The sequence below is a fragment of the Larus michahellis genome, chromosome 6 (genome assembly GCF_964199755.1).
Source record: "Larus michahellis chromosome 6, bLarMic1.1, whole genome shotgun sequence".
Lineage (NCBI taxonomy): Eukaryota > Metazoa > Chordata > Aves > Charadriiformes > Laridae > Larus > Larus michahellis.
Window position 1 is genome coordinate 19,217,145 of NC_133901.1, and position 22,772 is coordinate 19,239,916.

The window sequence follows — 22,772 nt, forward strand, 5'->3', positions numbered from 1 at the left end:
TAAAACAGGCAGGCATCCAGAATCGATCATTGTTATAGCATGTTGCCAACCCCTTCTGCTTGAGAAACTGTTTTCACTGTAGCAAGAAAGACCGTATAACAGATTTGTGCATCCATACATATAAACACATACACCTTTATTTACAGTTACTTCAAAGTTACCTCTACTTGGGATGGGTAAAGCTTCCACAAGCTAACAGGATTCTTGCTTTGCAGACATCCTGGGCTAAGCATTCAGAAAGTGCAATGACGACACTGTAGGCAACCCAGACACAAATGAAGTCCCCTTCTTTAATGCATGAATTACTTATGCTAGTAAGACTCCACACATTAAACTGAGAAGCTGAAAGGCAAGTCATAACCTATTCAGAACTAAGCACTGATGTTACAGAGGTGCAATGTAATGCACAACTTCCATTTCAGCCTTTCAAAATTTCATTTTTAATATGATTTTCACTAGACTTGTTTAAGCAAACTGCTCTGAGTAAGGGGTGGAGTCTAGTTACACACACCCTGGAGCAGACCAGGCAATGAATTCTGATTCAGACAGAGTCATAATTCATTTCTCAGTTCAATCCTTCTTTCAAGATAAAGAAATAAGTTACTGGACTATAACATATGTCTTAAACAGAACTACCAATTGGTCTCACATTACCTTTCTACTCCTTGCACACCTGGGCAGCAGAAGCAGTTATAAAATTACAGTGAGAATAGCCAATTCAAATCCCTTTTTAACCCTTTATTTCTAGTTCTGCAGAAACAGCGAAATCATTTGAGAGTTGCAGGACTATAGAGACTCGTAGAGGCAGCCCTCAGAGCCAGTTGTGCAATTCTTCCTCATAAAAGTCAAAGTATATGGCGAGCATGCAGTTGCTGCTTTTACTGCACAACGCTATCAGTAGGTTCCACATTCTCTCCCCCCTCCCCACAATTTGACAGACAAATTCCTTTTACTATTATTTTCTGTTCAGGTTCCTACTAAGACATCTCTGTAGGAACTTCTCTGTCAGGTTCCAATAAACTATGATTCCCTTCCAACCTCTCCCAGAAATATTATGTGTGTATTTTAGCTGCCAGATGGAAAAAAAAAAAAAAGTCTCAGCAACTAAGTAGTTGATAAAGCTCAGAGTTCAATGCTTCTCAGTAGCTTTTCTGATTCTTGCTGAAGTTCCTGATGTTACCCGCCCTTCTCCTTTGTTGCCAAAAATTTCTAGCCTGCTGACATCTAGCTTTTCTCATCTCCTTGATGAGGAAATTATTTTGCTAGGGGAGATAACCTGTACCTCTTAGTGAAGATGGCTAATGAATAATTAAGGTTTCATCTTTTCTCCAGTTTCACCCAGCTGTCAAAACTACTAACTGTAATACTTCTTCGTATTAAAACACAACGTATCATAAAAACATGAAATTTGAACATAAGTGTTTCTTCGCAGTTTCAAAATTCTTAAGCATGCACTTTCACAAGGCTCAGTCCATTCCATGAGTACGATCCTAAAACTGTTGATAAAATCTTAATTTTATTTGCATGAGCACTCATGATACCTGCTTATGTACCGAGCCAAAGGAAGAGGTAATGCTGGACTTTCTACATTGAATATGCCATGAAAACCTCATATTGAACAGTCAATAAAGAAAATTAAAATTAAGCCAGTTCTAAAGCGACAGTTTATCTATAGCAATTTTTAAAAATCTTTCTTACTTTTCACAGTAAACCACTGTGTGCATGATGCTAACAACACCTTACTGACCTGTTTGGTGCAGGTGGTCTCTAGCCAGCTCAAATATACGCATATGCATGTTGGTGATGGGGTTAAAGGAGCCACAAGCTAGAAGAATGAGAGGTATCCTGCTCTTCATTCTGACATCAAAACATTAAAACTCCACCCTAAAGGAAAAAAAAAAAGTAAAATAAAAGACAAAGCTGACAAAGAGAAGTATACTCATTGTTCCTCAAACTAAAAGGGGCTCTGTTTTCAGAACTGTGTATTCCTGGAACACTAGTAAAGAATCAGAAGATCACTCTGTATCATCTCAGCATACAGGAAGTACTAGCTCACAAACACATGTGTTCTTTGATATTATTAGGAGAGCACCAACAAATTCTGTTTCCCCACATACAGAGGCAGCTAGAAAGTATTTCTAGGAATTCATATTGATATTATTAAAAACTGACATATTTTTTACATGTTTTTTTTTTTACATGGTTTTTTTATATTTATTTTTAACATGCTTTTGTCAGAAAACAACGTTTTATTCTGTCTTTCTGTCAACCCCGTATAAATAACTTCGGAAACTGTAGGCCTGCAACAAAGCAGATTATTTTTTTAAAAAATAAGTTCTTACCATGGACCTTTGGAACATATGACAAAACCCCATATGCAGCACGCAAACCTACAGGTCTGACTTCCTTAGAGGTGGGCAGGCAGCAGCTGGGGGCCAGCCAGCAGCCAGCGCATTCTTCTAGCCAGATTATCAGCAATTGCCTGTATAGTTTCTTTGTTGGATGGCAGAGCAAGTGATGGTGGATCAAGCACAGGGAACAGCAGGGAGGAGAAACTATAGCTGTTACAGGAAAACACCGGGGACGTTAAAAAGCTATGAATAGGGTGAATGGGTGGGGAGCAATGCTGTTAGGAGCCTTGCAGGTGCATTTACAAACAAGCCTTATATAATTTAATTAAAATGTCAGTCATCTCAACAAAAATGCAGCAGAAATCAGTGTAACTTAGCCACTGTGTTTGGAGCTACTTATTTGCATAGCTCTTTTTACAACTGATCCAGGATATATGCAGCATGATAAAACACAGTTGTGTCCCACATATGTATCTGTGAATCCAATATTTAGATGGGCCTCTTTTTTTCCTAGGATTTGAAATCTCCACAATGCTCACACCCATACAACAGACATAAAACGTTCTCTTCCCTTCCCTTCCCCTGGCCTCCAACTCTCTCCATCACTGTAAAGGTCTTCCTGCAGAAGACACCCGCATCCCAAACTTTAGAAGCCAGTCTTGAGTTAATAGACCGAATCTGGTATGGCTTCTGTGCTCCGTTTAGTCAAATCCTATTCTCCATCTGCAGTGTACCAAAGCACTGCAGCTCAGAGCATACCTCTCACTGTTCCAAGTCCTTATATTCCCTTATATTTTTTCCCTTTCCTTAGAAAAATTTAACAATAGTGGTCAAATCAATATCCAGTTGATGTTCTATAGCTGCCAACTCTATCAGTTCATTTACTCTTCACTCTGATTTACTATCCCTGTAGAGACACTAACAAACTCATACGTGAAAATTGTATCCAAACTTCACAGGTTCTTTATTCTGAAAAATCAAAATCAAGGTGTTCTTCTGTTCAATATCAGCAATTCTGTAAATGTATTTTCATTGTATAGGGAAAGGTCCTTTTGCCTTGAAACAGGTAGCAAAACATTAGTATCTACGATTAACTGAAAAATAAATCATTGCTAGAACATGTCAGTGGTCTCCTATAGTCCCAACTTTTTGCTAGATATATTCTATCGCCACAGATTAGTCAATGCTGAACTCTCAATGATAAACTAATTAATTCCAGACTAAGAATTTCCTAGAAGCAGAAATTTTTTACAGTAATAACTACAATGATGTTGCTCAGCATCCAGCACTGCAAACAGACTTATTACAATCTTATGTGACAAAGTAAAATCAATGACACGGTCATGTAACTTTACCCAATTGCCAAGCCATATCACTCAAACAAATATGTGTTCAGGGGGAAAAACACATACCCATTCTTCCCCACTACATGTATCATCAGCAGCTCTAGCTCTTACATCTGCTAGTTGATGGCTCTGATATCCTCTCTCCTGTTCTGATGAAGTGTAGTTTACATTTCCTTTCCTGTTTTTTTTCTTTTCTTTTATTTGCCATCTTAAAGGTCATAAACTGAATGATTTCTTTTGTTTTTTAAAAGAAGCTTTTAATTCTATAGACTTCTCTGTTTCTCACCTGAAACAGATGTGTTGGATGGTTTGATTGCAGCTCTTACTCATTTATACCTCGGAGACTCTAGGGAAAGCCTTCAACCTGTAATCTTAATGATAAACAGACGGTACTGCTTATGGAAACTCTCAACCCAAAACAAAACAACAACAAAACAAAAAAAGACAAAAAGAAATAGGAAAAATTCAAACCAAGAACAGTACTAACAGTAAACATATAGCAAAGAGGCATTTCAAATGATGTTTTTATACATATATACCTCTGACACACATACCATATATATAAAATATCTATATATGTAAATAAAAATCAAAACATCAGCATTTTTATTCCTACTATCCCCTATATAGTGTATCCTAAATTTATTCAACGGGTATGGTACAACTTTTAAGATTTCAAACAAAACTTTCTGACTCAGCCGCTACCTTAGCTGTTATTAATTAACAAAGATTTAAAATCATTAGACCACCCAGAATAACAGGGAAAAAAAAAAAGAGTTAACTGATTTTTCAGCTAAGGTCTCTTGAGAAATCAAACAGAGGAGAAAACTTTAAACACAGAATTTTACACAGAGGAGAAAGCCTCTTCACTTTCTGTGACACAGTGGCAGTCACACTTCCTTTAAGTGCTACAGCGTCCCAGTGTCCCTACAATGACAGGCTTCTACAAACATTCAGTTCAAAGTCATATGCATTTTACCTACACACATGAAGCAGACTGTCCTTAACTAGTTTCACCAACTGAATACAAACTACATACAAGTAGATGACTGTGCTCTTATGAGGCATTAACTGAGTGTGCACGTTGTGCCAGGGGAATAAATTTCTATTTCATGTGTTCCATACAAACTAAGCAATTAAGCCAGTCCAGAATACTTCCATAAGTTTTCTCTCTTGCCAAATGGCCTACAGACCAAAAAAGCAGTAGTTTCTGCTTGAATTTAAATACGGTAATACCAGTTTGCACCTATTAGTTGCTATATGTTTGCAAAAAGTTACTCAAGCGTAACATCAATAAAATACGTTGTTAAATAAATAATCTGTCATTAATTTGTCCCTAGCAATTGCCCCTACACAATGCATATTTCATTAATGTTGTGCCAGAAGACATGTAAGTGTTTTCGCCTATTGACGCTCCCAAGTCTAGCTAAAATACGAAGTACTTCTGAAGAAGTTGTGCATGGATAATTCAATGTTAATCCAGTCTTGTTGCAAGGTTGTAAAAAGAAATTCCAATTAAGTCAAACATGTATCCTGATCTCCATCAGGAAAGGTGAGTTAAAAATGCACATAGATTGGGAGGGGAAGAAAGGGCAGAACGTGACATCTTAAAGAGAGCTGCAACCAAGAAAGCAAATTTTGTCTCTGGGATTTCCTTGGTACCCAACTTCTAGGAGTGCTGAAATGTAATGATGTTATCAATCAGCAGCCCTTCAATTACTCAGTCCTTCTAGAATTCAGGTCCTCACCTCTGTGCTTCCACTTCCATAACTTTGAAATCAGAGCTAATGTTCAGCTATTTCAGAGGCTGGACCTGGCTTCACACGCACCTGAACTGAAGTGACTGGACCTGTAGATACCTTCTTCATGTCTTCTTCTCCCTAATTCTCCCTATTATATTTGTGACAAAATACTGCTTTTATGTATAAGCTACATACATGCAAGTGCTCCATAATCATTAAATGATCATCTCAAGAACCCTTTCAGGGCAATGAATTCTATAAAGGAATCACTTCTGTACTTAAAATCATTCTTGCATCAAAATGTTATACCTAGCAAGGAATTGAAAAGAAGAGAAAAATCTAGATATAAATTGGCAGTATTTATTTTGAAAAAATTCCAATACTGGCATCACCCCTATTTTAATAAACATAATACATGCATTACAAGGAACAAAGCATTGTTATGCACATGCAACTTTAGGACCTTTTCTGTCCTCCCCAACAACACTGTGTACCTTCTCAGTATATTTAGGCATTGATTAAGCACAGGCTCCAGAGAAGGAAGGCAACCAAAACTTCCAAGAAGAGGTGCTTTGTTTCACATCATTTTCTCAGCACTCTCTTATTGAGTTTATAAAAGGGTATTGTTAACAAATCAATTTTTTGGGGGAAAAAACCCAGCCATTTTCTTTTACAGTCTCTCTCTCTCTTGTTAGTACTAATCAGTAATTTTTAGATATTGGTGCTAAAAGAGACAAACTCCCACAATTCTTCATTTACTGCAACTGCCAAACTCTTAATTCAAGAAGCAGAACTATTAAGTTGTATGGTAACATTTTGTATTGATTAGGTATTCACTACCTGGCAAACCAGTTTCAAATCCTCAGTTTCATGAGAGAAGGGGCAGAAAATCACTGAAAAGTTACATTTGTACTGAAGCTTTCCCACTCCGGTACAACTACAGTACCTCTGAACTCTTTGTATGATTGAAGTGATTGATTTGCTGCTGCCTTGCTTAAAACTGTAAGATTTTAGCGGAGTCTGCTCTGCTATTCAAGTGTTTGCTGCATCAGTACCATGTCTATGTGTGCACCTCAAACGATCAAAGGACCTAAGATCCCTGTATTTTAGTGTGTACAGTCCCTGTGTACAGTAAAAACTGTATTTCAGAATTCTAAAGAAAATGCTGTGTTAGTGAAGAAAGTTTGTTAAAGCAAGAGACACAGATGCCAATTGAGCTATGAAAGCATCTTTTGATTTGATGCAATTAATATTTTTAATAATTGCCTATGATAGAAAGACTGCACCTTCTTACAACTAGTTTAAAAGCATTTGACGGAAACCTTGGGAATAAGTCAGGTAACATCACTACAATCAAGCAGTACTAGTAAGATTTGTATGTTTATTTTAAGAGTATAATAATTGACTTAATTTTAAAAATGTAATTCTGGTTTTAAAAAGAAACAACCGCCTTTGATTTTTGCATGAAGAAGTCATTAAACTCTGCAAGTACCTCTCCTGTTAGTTCAGCTTTCCTCCTGACGTGACAGACACTGCCTTCTGTTGTACTTCTAATCAGTAAAAGATAAGACATCTTTTGTCATCTTTGTTGTCCGTTTTCCAAATTCATAAATAATGGAAGTAAGAGAAAGCACAGCTCTGACCACAGGCTGTGAGGGTTTGCTGCTCTGTAACACTGTAGGTATTGTTTTTAATGATGAAAGAGATTAAGACTTAAAGAATAAGGTTTGAAGGAGACAAGTTACTGTATGTTACATTTCATGCAATAACTGTGTATGGCTCCTCCTGGTGAGCGCTTCTGAGTCTGTGGGCTCTAACCTGAGCACATGTACCAACAGCCTTGGCCAAGCAGGTGTCTTAGAAATGCCAGTTACCTTACACAGAAGTGTCCATAGTTTAGAAGCTTTCAACAGTATGGTACATCATATCATAGAATCATAGAATCATGGAATCTTCATGGTTGGAAAGGACCTTTGAGATCATCGAGTCCAACCAACCATATGGCTATACATACAAGGGCAGATAGCTTCAAATGAGGAGGCCACGCTTAAGCTATACAAAAAAAGTTTTATGATGGAAAAATCATTGTAATTTCATTAGAACATTCCTGCAAGTTCTTTTTCTATTGCCAATATTCCTACAATATGTCAATAATAGATGATGTTACAGATGACCACAGTTAAGTTCTGCTGAAAGTCAGTAATTAGAGCCATATCTGATTAATTATCAGAAGCACAATGGAGTGCTGAGCAGTGCAGTCTGATTCATGAGCTGTTAAATTAGTAAACTGGAGGACAAGACACTGGTATGTGCACACTATGAGGCAGACTCACCCTTGAGGTAAAATTTCTGCAAAGAGCAGAAATAAACTGAATCTTAACACAGGATAAAAGTGTTATCTCCTCCTGTGAGGGTGCATTTAGATTAATTTAGATGAAATTTAGATTTGAACAAGGTCAAAGCTGCCCACATCCATTCTTCTTCTTGGCCATATCATTAGCTTCCATAAATTCATGCTGCTGCACTGAGCCCAGTCGAGTTACACCAGTTAATGTTAAGGATGTTGTGATTGCCAGACACCTTTTCAAAGTCAGAAAATAAAAAGTACATTTTAGTAGCTGACCCAAATCATAGCAAACCACAGCACACAAATAGCCCTTGAAAATATGACCAGATATCAGATTTTCTCACACTGTTCCTAATCGGAGTCACTGCCATAACAAAAGTTACTCCAATCAGTAAGTTCCCAGCATGTGCTGTCACTGAAATCGGTCCTCCACAACAGTGACAAATATTTACCTGTATATCCCCACCTTCCACTTTCATAATGAACATAACATAAATACCTGGGTGAGAGAAGAAATGAAAAATGTATAATCTAGGGTGATATTTTATTTGTTCATCAGAAAGTTACTCACCCCAGCCAAGAAGAATTTTACAAGGTGCACATAAATATTAAACATAGCCTAATATGACACTCTAATCCTCTAAAATAGCTTTTTCAGGGCCACATGATGGATCATATTACTGTTAAATTCCAGTGACTCAGGTGCATTTCATTTCTTTGACTTTCATTGGGAAGCCATTAACAAAGTATAAGATAGGATACACAGTCTTCTATCAGATTCAGCATATCAGAAGTATGAAGTTGCCCCTTCCAATCCCCACACCAGGCTTTTAGTCAGAAAATGCAAGTCCCATCACAGTTTCTAAATCAGATTCAAAGGAACCCCCAAACCTAATCACCTTCAAGCTCACTGCAGTCTTCACTAGAGCAGCAACTTATACAACCTTACGAAAATCATCCGGGCTTTTTTACATGTATCTTTGAAAATGGCCCAAAGCATAACAAATATTGTCTTTAGTAATGCATAAGGTTCTTTTGTTTAAGATAGAAGATCAGATGAATAATGCCCATTTTGTAAAAAAGGTATTTCATTCTGCCTGCCCATAAAACATTCAGCGATGCTTAGACACAGAGCTCTAGCAGTTTCATCTAGTTACAAAGCCAATGATACTACACTAAGCCAGAACTACGCAGAAAATAAGTAAAAAAAGACTAGCTTGACAAACCACACGCATTCAGTGATCTCTGGGTAATGCAGGATCTCAGCATGCATTACACAACTGCAGACCCTACACCTTTTTGTAGCATTTCAACAAGGTCAAGAGAATACAGTCTGCTCCTGGCACCTTCTTGTATTCACTGCAGTATGATCTTTATAATCACTTATGCAATAATCCCTGGGGACCTCTCAACATCTAACACTCAAATCCTTGCCTGTTCCTTGTCCCATTATCACACTAATGAATAAGCTTTTTCTTCTTCTACAGTTGTTTAAACTCTTTTAAGTAACCAATACTCATCCTTCTATTTGCATGTATGAGTCAGTCATCCACAAAGAACAGGATATTGATTTCTAGAAAAAAGAGGATACACGCAGAACTGCAACCTAGAGTGGCTATTTTTAAACAAATAAACTGCTGATTTAGTTAAAGTACCAACTTGTCTGTCAAAAAAAAACTCCTACTAAAACTTCAAGAATTCCTTTTGAGAAGTTATTCAGAGGGGTTTTTCTTCTTTCAACATCTTCTGCAATTTTCTTACAATTAGCAAAATACGTTTAGCAGAACTTAAGGCGAATCTAGTAACAGAACTACAGTTTGCACACAAATGGTAGATATTTAAGTGGTAAAGATAGCATCTTCAATCACTAAAATCTGTTCTTATAAAGCTGGCTTTAAAAGACAGCAAACCAATGAAAACCCTAAAAGTACTACTGCAGAACACTCAGATGCAAAATAATCATTTATAGCAACCACAGGGTAATGCAGGATTTCCAGAACTGCCAGCAAGGCCAAAGTTAAAACATCAGCATCCATAATCCCACTGCTTACTTTTCTGTTTCAAAAAAGGGATAACTATTTTCTATCTACTGTGGTAGCAGCAACTAACTCCTGATGCTATTTGGGTCGTTAGGAAAGAACATCTCACTGGCTCTACAGTTATATGGAAGAGGTCTTCTAGCAAATAAAGAATTAAAATAAAATTAAAAACTTGATTAAGAAGGCTCTGTCCCTAATGGAGCAGCTGTGGCTGGTGGCAGGGAATACTGGGGGAAGCAAGTGGCCAGGATAGTTTCCCTAAATTTCATCTCCTTTCTCCATTGCCTGAGAGATGGCTGGGCTGGACAGGCCACTAGTCTGACACAGTATGGCATTTCTTAGGGTTTTCAAGATCTCCATCACACTTTGTAAGCCTATATGGCTAATTTCTCAGTTTCTTCTTGTTATTGGTAAGAAAAATACACAATGCTTTGTGGGCTGAGAGGCTTCTACAGCGTTTTTCAAGTGGTGCACTGCACAAAACCAACAATATGGGGGAAAAATTACAGTTGTGAAGGTGGCCCTTGCCCTTCTGGCAGCTCTCTTTCAGGGCAACATCGCCCTGCTAGGGACAGGGCAGATGCCTGGGGAGTAACAGTTTCACCCAGCCCATTTCATCTGCTGCGCCAGATGAAATTTTTTTTATGAATTAAGACCTTAGAAATCATGACTGCAATAAAATCCAATTTGTCTCATTAGTTTATTTTAAAAGGCAGAACCTCAAATAGCTCAAATTCCCCTTTGACAGGATTGTCACCTGTTGCGTCCTGAATGCCCCCCCTCAGACATCTCTGGGCTTCTCAAGGGTCTTTTAGAGCATCTGAATGCTAATTACCTTATCATACCTAAGCGAAATTCTACAATTTGCATTTCCAAAGTTAAAGGCATGAAGCTAATTTATTGCTAGAATCAAACAATGTAACTAGACTTAAGTAGCAAATAATGCCTGAAAAATGAACTACTGGCACATCCTGTATTGCTACAAAGCTTAAACAAAACAAACATCAGGGATCATTTATAAAACCAAACAACAGCTGTTGCACAAGGAGGGAAACAACCTCTTAAAAGTGCAGGAGAAAGATGAATAAATTACACCGTGGAAGCCAGGTAGATTAAAAAAAAAAAAAAAGTAGCCATATATCCTTTTCTTTAACTCTCACGGGTGCTAGAGTAGGTGTTCGGGGGGGGGGGGGGAAGCTTTAATTTGCTATTTTAAATATGTATGTGTATATATATGGTCCTGGATAGATGTATTTGACGTGGAGAGCACGACAGACTCCAGCCCCTGAATCTGAAGGCCCACATGTTTTTGGCGGTGTCTAGGGACAGACCGGCCCCGCTGCCGTCGCCGGCAGCAGCGCCCCGGCCGGCTGTCACCCCGCGGGGTGACACTGCGCACCCGGCCAACACCCGCCCCTCGCCAGGGGCCCAGCTCAGCACTCGGGCTGCCCCACCGTCCCTCCCCTCCGGCTACGCAGGCGGGCACAGACGCGGAGCACCGGCCCGGCCTTCGTCCCCCAGGCCGCCGCCAGGCTCAGGGCCTGGCGGGGAGGCAGCGCGAAGTCGCCGGCCCAGTGGCGCCGCCCCCCCCGCCGCCCTCCGGCCTCCCCGCCAGCCCCAGCTGCCGGCCCGGGGACGAAGCCCGAGCTCCGGCGACACGGCGGCTGCCGGAGGGCCTCACCCGGCCTGGCCCCGCGCCGCCCGAGCTCCGCGCCCGGACACCGTTCGGGCAAGCCGCCGCCCCGCCGGCTCCTTCCCGCCGCCGCCAGCGCCTCCTCACCTCCCTCCCTCCCTCCCGCCTTACCGGCGGCGGTGGGGCCGGGTCAGCCGCTGCCGGGCCCGTGCGGGACAAGCCGGGGTAGCGCTGCGGTTGCAGCGGCTGCCTCCCTCTTGCCCCCTCTAGTGCCCCGCTCGCCCTCGGGGCTGGCTCCGCACTGCCACCTGCCCCGCCAGCGCTGCGCCTGGGACATCGCGACCTCTCCTTCACCAAGCGCTGTTAGGCGTCCTCCTCTTGTTAGAGGGCAGGAGAGTTGATGTTAAACTCCTTTGTTCACCTGAAGGGGACATTCCAAACTTTTGGCTTCCTGCTGTTATTTCTGTTTTTAAGGGCTGGCCTTGCGGCTCCAAGGATTGTGCTTTCAGGGTGGCGAGATCGATTTGCAACCGAAAAGAGTTTGTGAGTTCTTGTGGCTTTCTCAGAGGCTATAGGAATAATTCTCAGGAATAACGAAGCTTAGCTTTCTCTGTTTGATGACTAGCCTCATAGAGACACCACCTTCTCCATCAGCTATTGAATATTTTGCAAAATACAGAAATGTCATAGATCCTAGCAAAAAGTGAAGTCCAGAGAGTGTTAAGTTACTTGCTCATTCTCTTTAATTCTTAGGCATGTAAAATCCAGTTTCATGAGTGTCAGAATGTCACCAGTTATAGAATCTACCCAAAACCTCCTGTTTTTTATAACAGGATATCCCCTTATAATGGGAAGCACAACTATTCCTCTTGTCTGACATTGTGGTAAAAAATAAATAAGATTGTGGATTGTTTTTTTAAGCTTTACTGTGTGAAATGTACATGCAAATGATAACATTTTACTGCTGCATGGAGGCCATAAACTGTACTTCAGACCTTTGGTTGGCTTTGCCGAAGGCCAAGGAATGGTTTCAGCATCGTTTTTCAGGTCTTTGGCTTGTGACTGGGAGCAGGGTATATACTTTTTAGGCATAACTTTAGAAAGTCTGAAATCAACTTAGAATTCCCAGACAAAGCACAAGCTTAAAAAAAAAAAATCCAGGTAAGTATATAAAGTATCATGTTTTCTGCTTTTAAGCATATATAGGTGTGGTTTTGGGTCTTCCTAATGCTGAATTTCTCACACAAGCAGATGATACCTGGAGCTGATACTTTAGGATGATAAAACCGGCAGTGTGGGCAGTGCTGAAATTGTTTGCCTGTGTGTGGCTCTGTACTTCTCTGTGACATTTTCTTGCTCTTCACTGGTCTTACCCTGTTCCCATGAAGTTTTATTTTAGAATACAATTTGTAATTTAAGATGTTCAGGGAATCCTATTGTTAGTGATGGAGTTTTTTTTTTTGTTGGTTAGTACAGGAAAAATGTTGGACAAAAAGACTGTATAAACAATTTCTTCCATATAAGCAGCCTGGACTATAGGTGCTCAGGCTTTAAAATCCCATGGGATTGTATAATGATGAAAAGCCAGATAGGCAGTTTTAAATTCTGTAATGTGGATGTATAAATAATCTTTCTTATAAAGGGTTCTACAACATTATAGAAACAATACTTCCCCCAACTCCCTTTTGAGAGAGAAAAGTCCATTTTAAAAAACTTTATGAAGCTGACATCCTAGTGCATAATGGATCATTTATTTTTGCTGACAAGGCATTCTAAACACATAAAGCTTATTCTGAAAAGGAGCAGCTAGAATTAAAACCTCCGCTTTGTAGATTTTGAATTGCTGTTATGTGTTTCGGGAATAAGTAAGATTCCCTATAAAAGGAAAATTGTGCTTCATTTACAAAAAAGAAAACCAATCCAAACGTTAAATCTTCTGCATCAAGCTTGAACACTAAGGGTGAGCATCTGAATTGACACAAATTAATGTGGTTCCACTGATCTCAATGAGAGCTGTTCTATGCTAGCTGAGGTTCTGTCCTTCGCCATTTTTGTTGTAAACTGAATCAGTTGTAGTAATAAGCATTTCTTGCTTCTTGCCTTTAAACATAAGCTTTCCATTTCACATTAGAGTTTTTAGGAAACTGTTTAATAAGTTACGTGCTTTTTGAACTGAGTTGTATCTAGAATAATTTGCTAATGGTAAACAAAGGCAGTAGTAGATCTGATCCTAAATTGTGTTCTCCATTGAGTCCTCTTGAAGCAGATGAAATTGCAAATCGTGCCTGAAAGTGCAGTGATGTAAAAGACGTGATATGGGCAGAGATGACTATCAGACAAGAAAATGTGCAAGAGCTGAAGCACTGAGATGCCACACTGCAAGGGAAGAACAAACGACCACAAGAAGTTGCAAGTTGATTATGAAAGATGAACTAATTAAAACCTGTCTTCCAGCAATTAAATTAAGGCAAAAGTTACCACTACAAAATCATGTAACATTCTGACAATTACCTAGAGATAATGGCAATCACTGGACCAGCTTTTACTCTTTATCACAGTAGTCTTATTTTCATGGGGTTTAATTCTGGACTTGTTCCAGTGGGAGTTTGAAGCAGCAATGATATTCTCTTACTCTTCTATTACTATTAAGTAAAACATGTTTGAATACGCATGTCAAGGTGTAAAACTGTGAGTACAAAATTCCAAGCCAAAGTTGTTCCAGATGCTATGTATTGGTAGCTGTATGAAAATTTGGCATTCACTGCAGTTCTTGAGACACAAAGCTCCCAGGGTCTTACACAAGTTATGCACATCAAGGCTGTAGAATTAGGCCTTGTAATTGTAAAATCTGCCAAAACAGCAGCACGGCAAGTCGGCATAATCTTTTAGTTCTTGGCATCTGGCCTTTACTGATGCGTAGTTCAGATCTGAACAAAATTCTATTGGGAGGAGATGGAGAAGAGAAACAGGAGAGAAGTGTTCATTAACCTTTACCCTCCATAACAGAATTGGGAGGCATTAGCTTGAAGTCTTGGACAACAAGGAGACCATTCACTCAGCTTAATCTATGAAGTAAATACACAAGCCTTTATTTTTAAATTACTTAATGCTGCAGTTACTGTTAGTTTGAACATTAAATCAAATATTACAAATGCGGGTGGACCAGAAAATGTTAACTTCTTGTAAATTAAAAGCATTGAGTTGCTTGATTGCTATTAGAATTAAAGGCAAACGTTAGCAAACTCATTATTACTGAAGCGAGCAGTAGAAATCAAAAGGCTAAAATGCAGTACAGAAACACAGCAAAGCAGGCTCCGGTGTGCTATATTCCTCTGAAGCTGCAGAAGATAAATGAGCAGAGGTAGAGACAGGGCAGAATACAAAGCTTTATCTAAAAGCTAAGGAAAAAAAACCCACCAACTTAAAAGGGCTCAAATAACAATCATAAAACCTTTTAACTTGTCTGTTAAGGAGGACTTAGCTAGAAGATAAAATACAAACACTGAAAGGCAGATAAATAAAAGTTTCTTGCTTGTTTTAGGCATCATGATAGTCAAAGCAGTTTTTTGTCACAGGTGGACAGAATGGAATGTTTGCTTCATTTCTTTCTTTCTCTGTTTTATTAGAGAGTCTGTCATGGGTGCATTTTTAATTGTTTGGGGTTTTTTTCTCTCTCTCCTTAATCCTCCACTGTTTGTGAAATTCTATCAATATATATCAATTGTGTCTTGGTAGGCATTGTCTTCTGTTCATTTTGTCTTTTCCTTTTGGTCATTGATTTTACTTGCTTGTATTTTGTATTTTAGTGACATTAAAATAGCTCATTTTGTTTGCATAATGTTTCAGGAGCATTCCATATTATCTTTCCAGTATAGTGGTATTACTGGTTGATAAAATCTCAACATTAGGGTTATGTTTGGTAATTTAGTGACTCTTAAAAAAATTGTGCAGGGTTGCATCTGGAAGTAACAGCAACAACATATATGTAGTCCAAGACAATTTTCATAAGATCATTTAAAAATCACTTTTTAAATATAATAAACTTGTCAGTGATTCTTCCAAGTGGATTTTATAAAAGTATTTGTCACCTTGCTTTTCATTTTTAAATTCTTTGGGATATCTGTTGATGGATGTTAGCTATCTGTTGATGAATGTTATCCTGCTACTGTATTCTTTCTCTGTAAGCTACAGAATTTTACCTGCAGGTATTTTTAATAATTGTACCAGAAACCACGGCATCATTTCTGTCAAATATCTTTCCTATACCTAAAGTCTCTATATAAATTGGCAGTTTGAGATTTAATAGTTCTGCTGAGGTGAAAGTGGGAGTAATACTGTTATCGAAAGGAAACCATTCCTGTTTTCCTGGTATGGCTCTGTTCAAATTCAGAAAGGACCAATACAAAAAATACTAGTACTTTAATATAGAATCATAGAATCATGGAATGGTTAGAGTTGGAAGGGACCTTAAAGATCCTCTAGTTCCAACCCCCTGCCCTGGGCAGGGACACCTCCCACCAGACCAGGCTGCTCAAAGCCCCATCCAGCCTGGCCTGGAACACCTCCAGGGATGGGGCATCCACAGCTTCTCTGGGCAACCTGTTCCAGTGCCTCACCACCCCCACAGTAAAGAATTTATTCCTGATATCCAATCTAAATCTCCCCTCTTTCAGTTTAAAACTGATACCCCTTGTCCTATCACTACGCTCCCTGATAGAGTCCCTTGCCATCCTCCCTGTAGCCCCTTTAGGTACTGGAAGGCTGCTACGAGGTCTCCTCTTTATAGTGCAGGGAACAGTCCTGTAATGATTGGAATAATTTTAATTAAATTACTTTTAGTTAAATTATAGCACTAGTCAAAATTGAAATGTGTCATGGTGGCATATTTGTTCTGATAAAGTTTTGACTGTATAGTACTTGCTGATCTCTTGCACAGATAGGACAGAGAGAAAAGAAAAAAGTCTAATATTGGAAAGTATATGGGTTTTCATAAAATTGGATATCTGACACAGTTCCATTCTACAAACATACCAAGAGGATTTTGTATTCTTTTAATGCAGAACAAAGACTAATTTCAAAACCTTAAGGTTTGTTGTGAAACAGAGCTGTCATCTTTTAGGGAGTTCTGTAATTTTTACAATAGCTTCTCCATAACAAGGAGTTGTGTAACCTAGAAAAATTAGTATAATATGTGGATTTCATTATTGCTTATTTGAGGAATTACTGTGAAGGCTCATCATTTTCCCACTCTAAGTAATGGAGGTAATCCAGACTTTGATTCCTGTTGCCGTAGCCATGCAGGTTTGCTGGAATGCTCAAGTTCATTGCTATTTTCTGAGAGCAAACTGTAGTTACAGGGGGTTTTCCCCACGTGACCTCCTTTTCTTCTCCTCTGCTACTGATCTGAGGAGGAAATTGAGGGAGTTTTTGCCTGCCCGTAACTGTTCTTACAGTTATTACACTGGGAGTTTTGTGGACAAAGTGTGGTTTTTGTGTTTTGAGGAGAAATTGCAGTGTCACTCTTCCCACGAGATAATTCCCTCTGTGTATGCGTGGTGATGGTGCTCGTGCTCTTCGAAAGCCGTACAATTTCAGCAGGCAGTGCGAAGCGTTACTCAAGCCATGGGCAGCTGCAGCCCCTTAATGTCAGTCAGATGCGTGCCTTTCCTGTGGACCTTGTATTGCCATCCTCCTCAAGGACTACAGATACACAACATGGTTTTAATTAAAAAAAAAATAAAATTGTTCATATTTGTGCACTTTTTCAAAACATGCAATGTTGTACTTTAAAGTGTAAAAATAAAATGCAATGTAAATATCACACTTTACCCATTTTTATAACATAGGTCTCGTTCTTGGTTTTTGTTATCTCTGTCAGCTGGGGGATTTCTCTCTCTCAGCCTTCACTGGTCTAATTTTTAATGACTTGGCTAGAAGATTATTTAATCTGTTTTATATAAACTTTAAAATTATATGATGAGGCATAAATATAATGCTCAAAATCTTGATTTCAGTATAATTTAATATAAAGGATCTTTTACAAAGCAGTATTGTGCAGCACAAAGCATCAAGGCTTTCATCCATCTTTATTGTTTCTCATTTAGGCGCAGATCCACACTTACATGCCAGATGGCAAGTGCAGAGGAGTTTCAAGTTATAGCTGCAATAGATGAGAAGATAAGTGCCTCTTGAGAAAGGGAAAGCCAGATTGCATATTCCTTTCAATTGCACCTGATGACTTATTGCTAGTCACTAATTGGCTTGTCCGTACACAGGCAATTCAGAATCTGACGGCAGTGCCTAACTTTATCCGTAGCTCTGTTCTTCCTGCAGAGATCACTGGCGAAATAAACCCATGCAGAGAAGAATATTTTATATGAAGCTCTGTGAAAAGCAGACCTAAGGGTTTTTCTTTTTCTTTTCATTACTGCTGTGTCGAGATTTTTTCTTTCAGGAGAGCCATAAAATCTCGCATGACTGTCGTTGTTAGTTATTGTTGCAAAATAGAGTAGCAGACTACGGTGGGCTAACATTCAATGGACAATATATGCATATTAATAAAGAGACGGGAAACTACATATAAGTAGGCCTTGGTCTGTTTTTCATTAAAGATATGAATGTTTTGATAGCGATCTTCTTTTCCCACATATTTTAGTCCTGAGTGGGGCATTTGACAACTTAGTCTGCATACAGAGAACCAAGAGAGCCAACTATGAGGAGCATAAAATAACTCAGGAATGAGAAACTGCTGGTTTATTTTCACTACTTAGAAGCCATCGGCAACTGAAATGTCTCTAGACATGTCTCTAGAGCTTTAGAACGGTGTTGTTGCTTGCCATTTTTGTTGAAAGACAAAATCTGTGCGTAATAGTACAGTGTATAGCCAATGCTGTAATAAGCCCTTTAAAAGGTGAAGTATCCACTTAGAAAACAGCATTCCTCATGCAATGAAACGTCAGTAATTTTCCAGCTAATGCAGAACCTGCATTGTCTCCCAAAGTCTTCAATTCAAACTATTTTCCCTTCTCGCGTTTTCCCTAGATAACATTTTGCTAAATGCAGTGACAATTTAACAGAGTTATGTGCAAACAGGAAAAAAACAGTTTTCTTCATTGTAAATTAATATTAGATGTCCTGAAGGAAAATCAAAGAAAAACAGACTATGTAATTAAGATCTTCATGTGCAGTATCTTTGTTGCCCATGCATCTGTCCCAACAAAATAGGCAACATATCAGGGCTGTAAAGCCATATAAATAGGTAAAGAGCACATCTTGTTAAATAAACATGAATTACAATGAATCACTAGGAATCAATGGTACTTCTCAAAGGTATTCTCAACAAAGGAAGGTGTGAAAGAATAGAAATTTTTCTTAAGTACAACAGGACCACGTTAAACAACTAGAAAAATGATTGGAGAGATTCCCAACACTTTAAGCGGTCTGTGAATTGAGTCCACATCTTATAAGTTACTGTTTTCTTCAGAAAATTGCTAAATTTACTTTTCCTGTTGAGGGCCTCCACCAGTAACAGATAAGACACAATCACAGACAAGCATCCAATCAAGAATGAAGCTGTTTAACACTTGGATAGTTGTGTAGTCAAATCAGCAGTTGTCAGGGAAATGAAATCTAGACATCACAAGTATATTACAAGTCAGAGAACATAGACTCCTAAAAATCCTGGGTTAGGTCTTTTTAGTGGTGGGGTGTTTTTTTCCCTTTACATATGATCCAGACCTCTAAGATAACAGGGTACTTGCAGTAGCCCCACTGCTGCAGCTGAGCCAATAGCTTGCAGCTGCCAAGAGTTTAAATCCTTTCACATGTGTGAAGGAATTACCTTGCTCATCAGCAACCACAGGTGGGTGACAAACAGCACTTATTTAACAGACAGCAGCAGCTCTCTTCTGTTGGTTTGACAGGAGCAGCAAAAGGTCATTTATCCAACTGAACATACAGGGTATCTGCAGGTAGCCCCAAAATAGAATTTAACAGAAGTATCAGGTTGTGTGTACCTTGAACTTGCAAGCGTGAGTTATTGTTATGATAGTGTAGCCCTTTCAGTTGCGCTTTTGAAACCCTGCACTTGCCTAAGGACTTTGGAGAGTCATCATTATAGTGGTTTCTGTCATAGCTTGGGCAAAACTGTGATCCAGTTTAACAAAACGCCTCTCAAGACAGCTGCGTTGCTGGATAAAAATGTTTGCAGTACCCTTTGTCATCTTGCAAAATAAGGGGTACTTTGTGGTCTATAGCATTCCTTAATCCCTTTGAGGGAAAATTATTAACTGCAAATTAAGGGAAGAGAGTCTGTTATGATTTGATGTTAAGAGCCACGTTAAGAGGCTAAAACCAGAGAATCAGTATGTCCGGCTGGGGAGACAGCAAGAATTAAGGTAAGCTTGCCAAGAGATGTTTGAAATGATAGTATGTGCTGTAGTTACCTGACAACAAACACTTGCTAATAATAATGATAAAGCCATAGCACATTCTGTAACTGAAATATCTTAAAATGCCAAATTGAATATTATAATTTGTTTAGCATATATTCTAACATGATATGTGTCAGCCTGTATATAATATAAAATAATGTAACAGCTAAAATTATTAGATAGAAGGAAGCTTTCAGGAGATTTGACTGATGGAATCAAAATGATGAAGGGTTCACTAATTACTTCTTAATCTTTCTCTACCCAGTGACCAGAAGCAACGCAAGGTGAAGCTCAAGACAAGTAAATTTGTAATAAGTAAGTGAAATCAGTAAGCCTTCCTACAGTCCATAATCATCCATAGGATTTCACTGGTCTATTACTATGTTGGGGGAAAGGGGGGTGTCTTATAAGATACTGGATAACTGTTTAATTAACTGTCATAATTTAACATTTATGATTTTGCAGATCAGTATAAAAGCAACCAATGTCTTACTCTAGGGCATTACTGTTTTACTTCTGAAGCATTAGGCATTGGTTATGGTTAGAGAAAATTGAAAAGCACCATTGGTCCAATAGTGCAGTTATGGCGAAGTGACATGAATAGTTTTTACATGAAATTATTGCTCTTAAAGGTGCTGGCTTGACTGATGTACTATAGACCAACTTCACCTTTAGACATACAGCTTCTGAAGATGAAAAAGTAGTTTGGTTACTGTATAGCTAAGCGATAATTTTTCCCAATGGAGAAAAATTACAGCTCTTTCTCCTTGAGATTAAATGTCATTTGTTGAAAACTTTAGAGATTGTTTTCTTCAGTCTATTTTTTTGTTCTCAGCTAATACTAATTCAATGGGGTTGTGTGACCTAAATCAGTGAGTTTGTGCTCGAAACTACCAAGGCTGATTGATCTTGGTTAGGATTGTTTGGAGAGAACAGAGGTGATGGAGATGCTTATTTTTTGGTGAGATGGAACTTTCTATGTTTGTGAATAAGAACTTTGTTAAAAACATTTGCTTGTTTTTTTCCCCTGAGTGGGCAATGGTGGGGTACTAGGTCTGCATGGAACAGTGGGGACTTCCTTATGCTTACTTTTCTGCCACAGAGATATTCATATGTATGAGTCACAGCGATTTTCTCTGTGGCTTTTTTAACTTGATGTTTTAAATGCTCTCACTGCTGTTTTTATTTGTTAATACACCATGTCACACATATCTCTGCAAATACAGCAATGAGTAATTCCATTTTCGAGGTCAAGCCTGTTACAGGAGTTGCTGTTTTTCTAGATAAAGGTTCAAGGTGTTTTTCAATGAATCACTACTCTAATAAATCATTTTGTATATATACTAGCATATACAAGTTAGGATATTAATTTCTATGCAGTGCCTGTCATGAATATGTAGTTTAAAAAACCTGAGATGAATAAAGCATATGGCCTTTACATTTCAAGATATCTGTAATTCACTGTACATTCATGCTGATACACAGACAAAGGTGAATTAGTTCCAGACAAAAATGCATCAATGCTCTATTGAATAGTCAATTATTAAACACGTAATGGAATCTGTGGTTATCAAGGCATGCTCAGAATGTGCATAGGATGCATAATTTGCACCAGTATGTAACAGAATCAGTCTATTTCTAAAAAACTTGGGCAAAATTATATTAACATGGGATTAAAATGAGTTACTGCTTCTGCTGTACAATGAATGGGCTTACTTTACTTCATTTACCCTCCCAAAGAGCTAATTTCAGAGTCTTATTATATGTACAAACCCAGACAAATAGCAGTGAACAACATTATTTTCATCACCCTCAAGAAATAATCTGTCCAGTTTTCAGTGTTCCATTTTGTGGAGAAATAATGTTTTTTGGGAACCACACATGAAGGTAAATGTTACAACGCAAATGTCCTGGCAACTGTTCTTGTAGCAATTTGGTTGAATAAAATGAAGAAAAAAAGCAAATAAATTATTGCTGAATGATGAGGAAAATCTCATGAATGTCACCTGCATGAGGTTTTAAATATTGTTCATTCACCTAAATCTATAGTAATATAGATAGTATAGTGTAGTTTTATTCAGGGGGAAAAAAAGTCTTTTAAATTTGCCTGGAAAAGCATTGTCAACAAAGTATAAATGTTATTCAGGCTGTGGCTGTTTGTTATTTTACTGCAATTATATGCCATGGTTAAGGCATTGGATCGTTGGCCTAGTGCATATTTTTGATGAACATTAGGCAAGCTGCAGACTTATTGCAGTATGTTTAAAGGCAGCACTTGAATCAACACAGAGGTCTGTCAGGCTGGCTCTGTCACTTCAAGTGGGATTTAGGAGAACTTTATTCTCAGTTGCATTAGATGTAATTATGGGTATAGTTAATTGAAATATTACTATATATTTTTTAATGGTTTATAAAAAAAATTGTATTCCTGATCTGTGACTTTCAAAAATACTTTTTGCTAACATTTTTTTTGCAGCGTAAGTAATTATAGTTATTTGCATGCTCCAATAAAAATTTCAAGATCTCTCCTTAGTGAGATTCAACAGGTTGCTGTTAGTTTATTTTCCAAACAGATCTGGATAGTGTGTGAGATGAAACTCAATTATTACTGGCATTTTGTGTGTATTAAACAGGAAATATGTGTGATGGAGGGCTTCATATGTATAAATTGGTATATCCAACAAAAAGAAAAAAGCAGAAATTGCGTAACTGTTTGTAAGATATTGCAAGAATTTCTTGGCTAATGAGATTACAACTGCAAGTTAATTCATCTGTGTGAAAGAAGTGGAATTCAGAGGGAGAAGTTCAGAAGTGGAGACTGTCCATACATTGCTTTCCAAGATACCTTTTCTTTTAGGAATTTCTGCTAGAATTTGAATGCG

The 22,772-nt window shown here is 38.4% G+C and overlaps 1 protein-coding gene and 1 long non-coding RNA gene across 13 annotated transcripts in view; one reads left to right on the plus strand and one right to left on the minus strand.

The window, feature by feature from the left end:
* Nucleotides 1-11,836, minus strand: part of NMNAT3 (nicotinamide nucleotide adenylyltransferase 3) — a 29,260-nt gene extending 17,424 nt beyond the window's left edge. For 2 of the 11 annotated variants that reach the window (XM_074591645.1, XM_074591638.1), the window contains exons 1-3: nt 11,630-11,836; nt 3,984-4,068; nt 1,748-1,884 (exon numbers count right to left, since the gene is read on the minus strand). In XM_074591645.1, the coding sequence (XP_074447746.1) occupies nt 1,748-1,856 (109 nt within the window). In that variant the 5' untranslated portion in view covers nt 1,857-1,884; nt 3,984-4,068; nt 11,630-11,836. Of the gene's footprint in view, nt 1-1,747; nt 1,885-3,983; nt 4,105-7,772; nt 8,020-8,238; nt 8,286-11,629 lie in introns of those variants that run through there. The other 9 variants (XM_074591650.1, XM_074591642.1, XM_074591649.1 and 6 more) reach the window with 8 other exon arrangements.
* A 7,552-nt stretch (nt 11,837-19,388) lies between these two features.
* LOC141744396 (uncharacterized) overlaps nt 19,389-22,772 on the plus strand; it is a 104,203-nt gene continuing 100,819 nt past the window's right edge. For both annotated transcript variants that reach the window (XR_012587429.1, XR_012587428.1), the window contains exons 1-2: nt 19,389-19,854; nt 20,156-20,205. This is a non-coding gene — a long non-coding RNA (uncharacterized LOC141744396). The remainder of the gene's footprint in view (nt 19,855-20,155; nt 20,206-22,772) is intronic.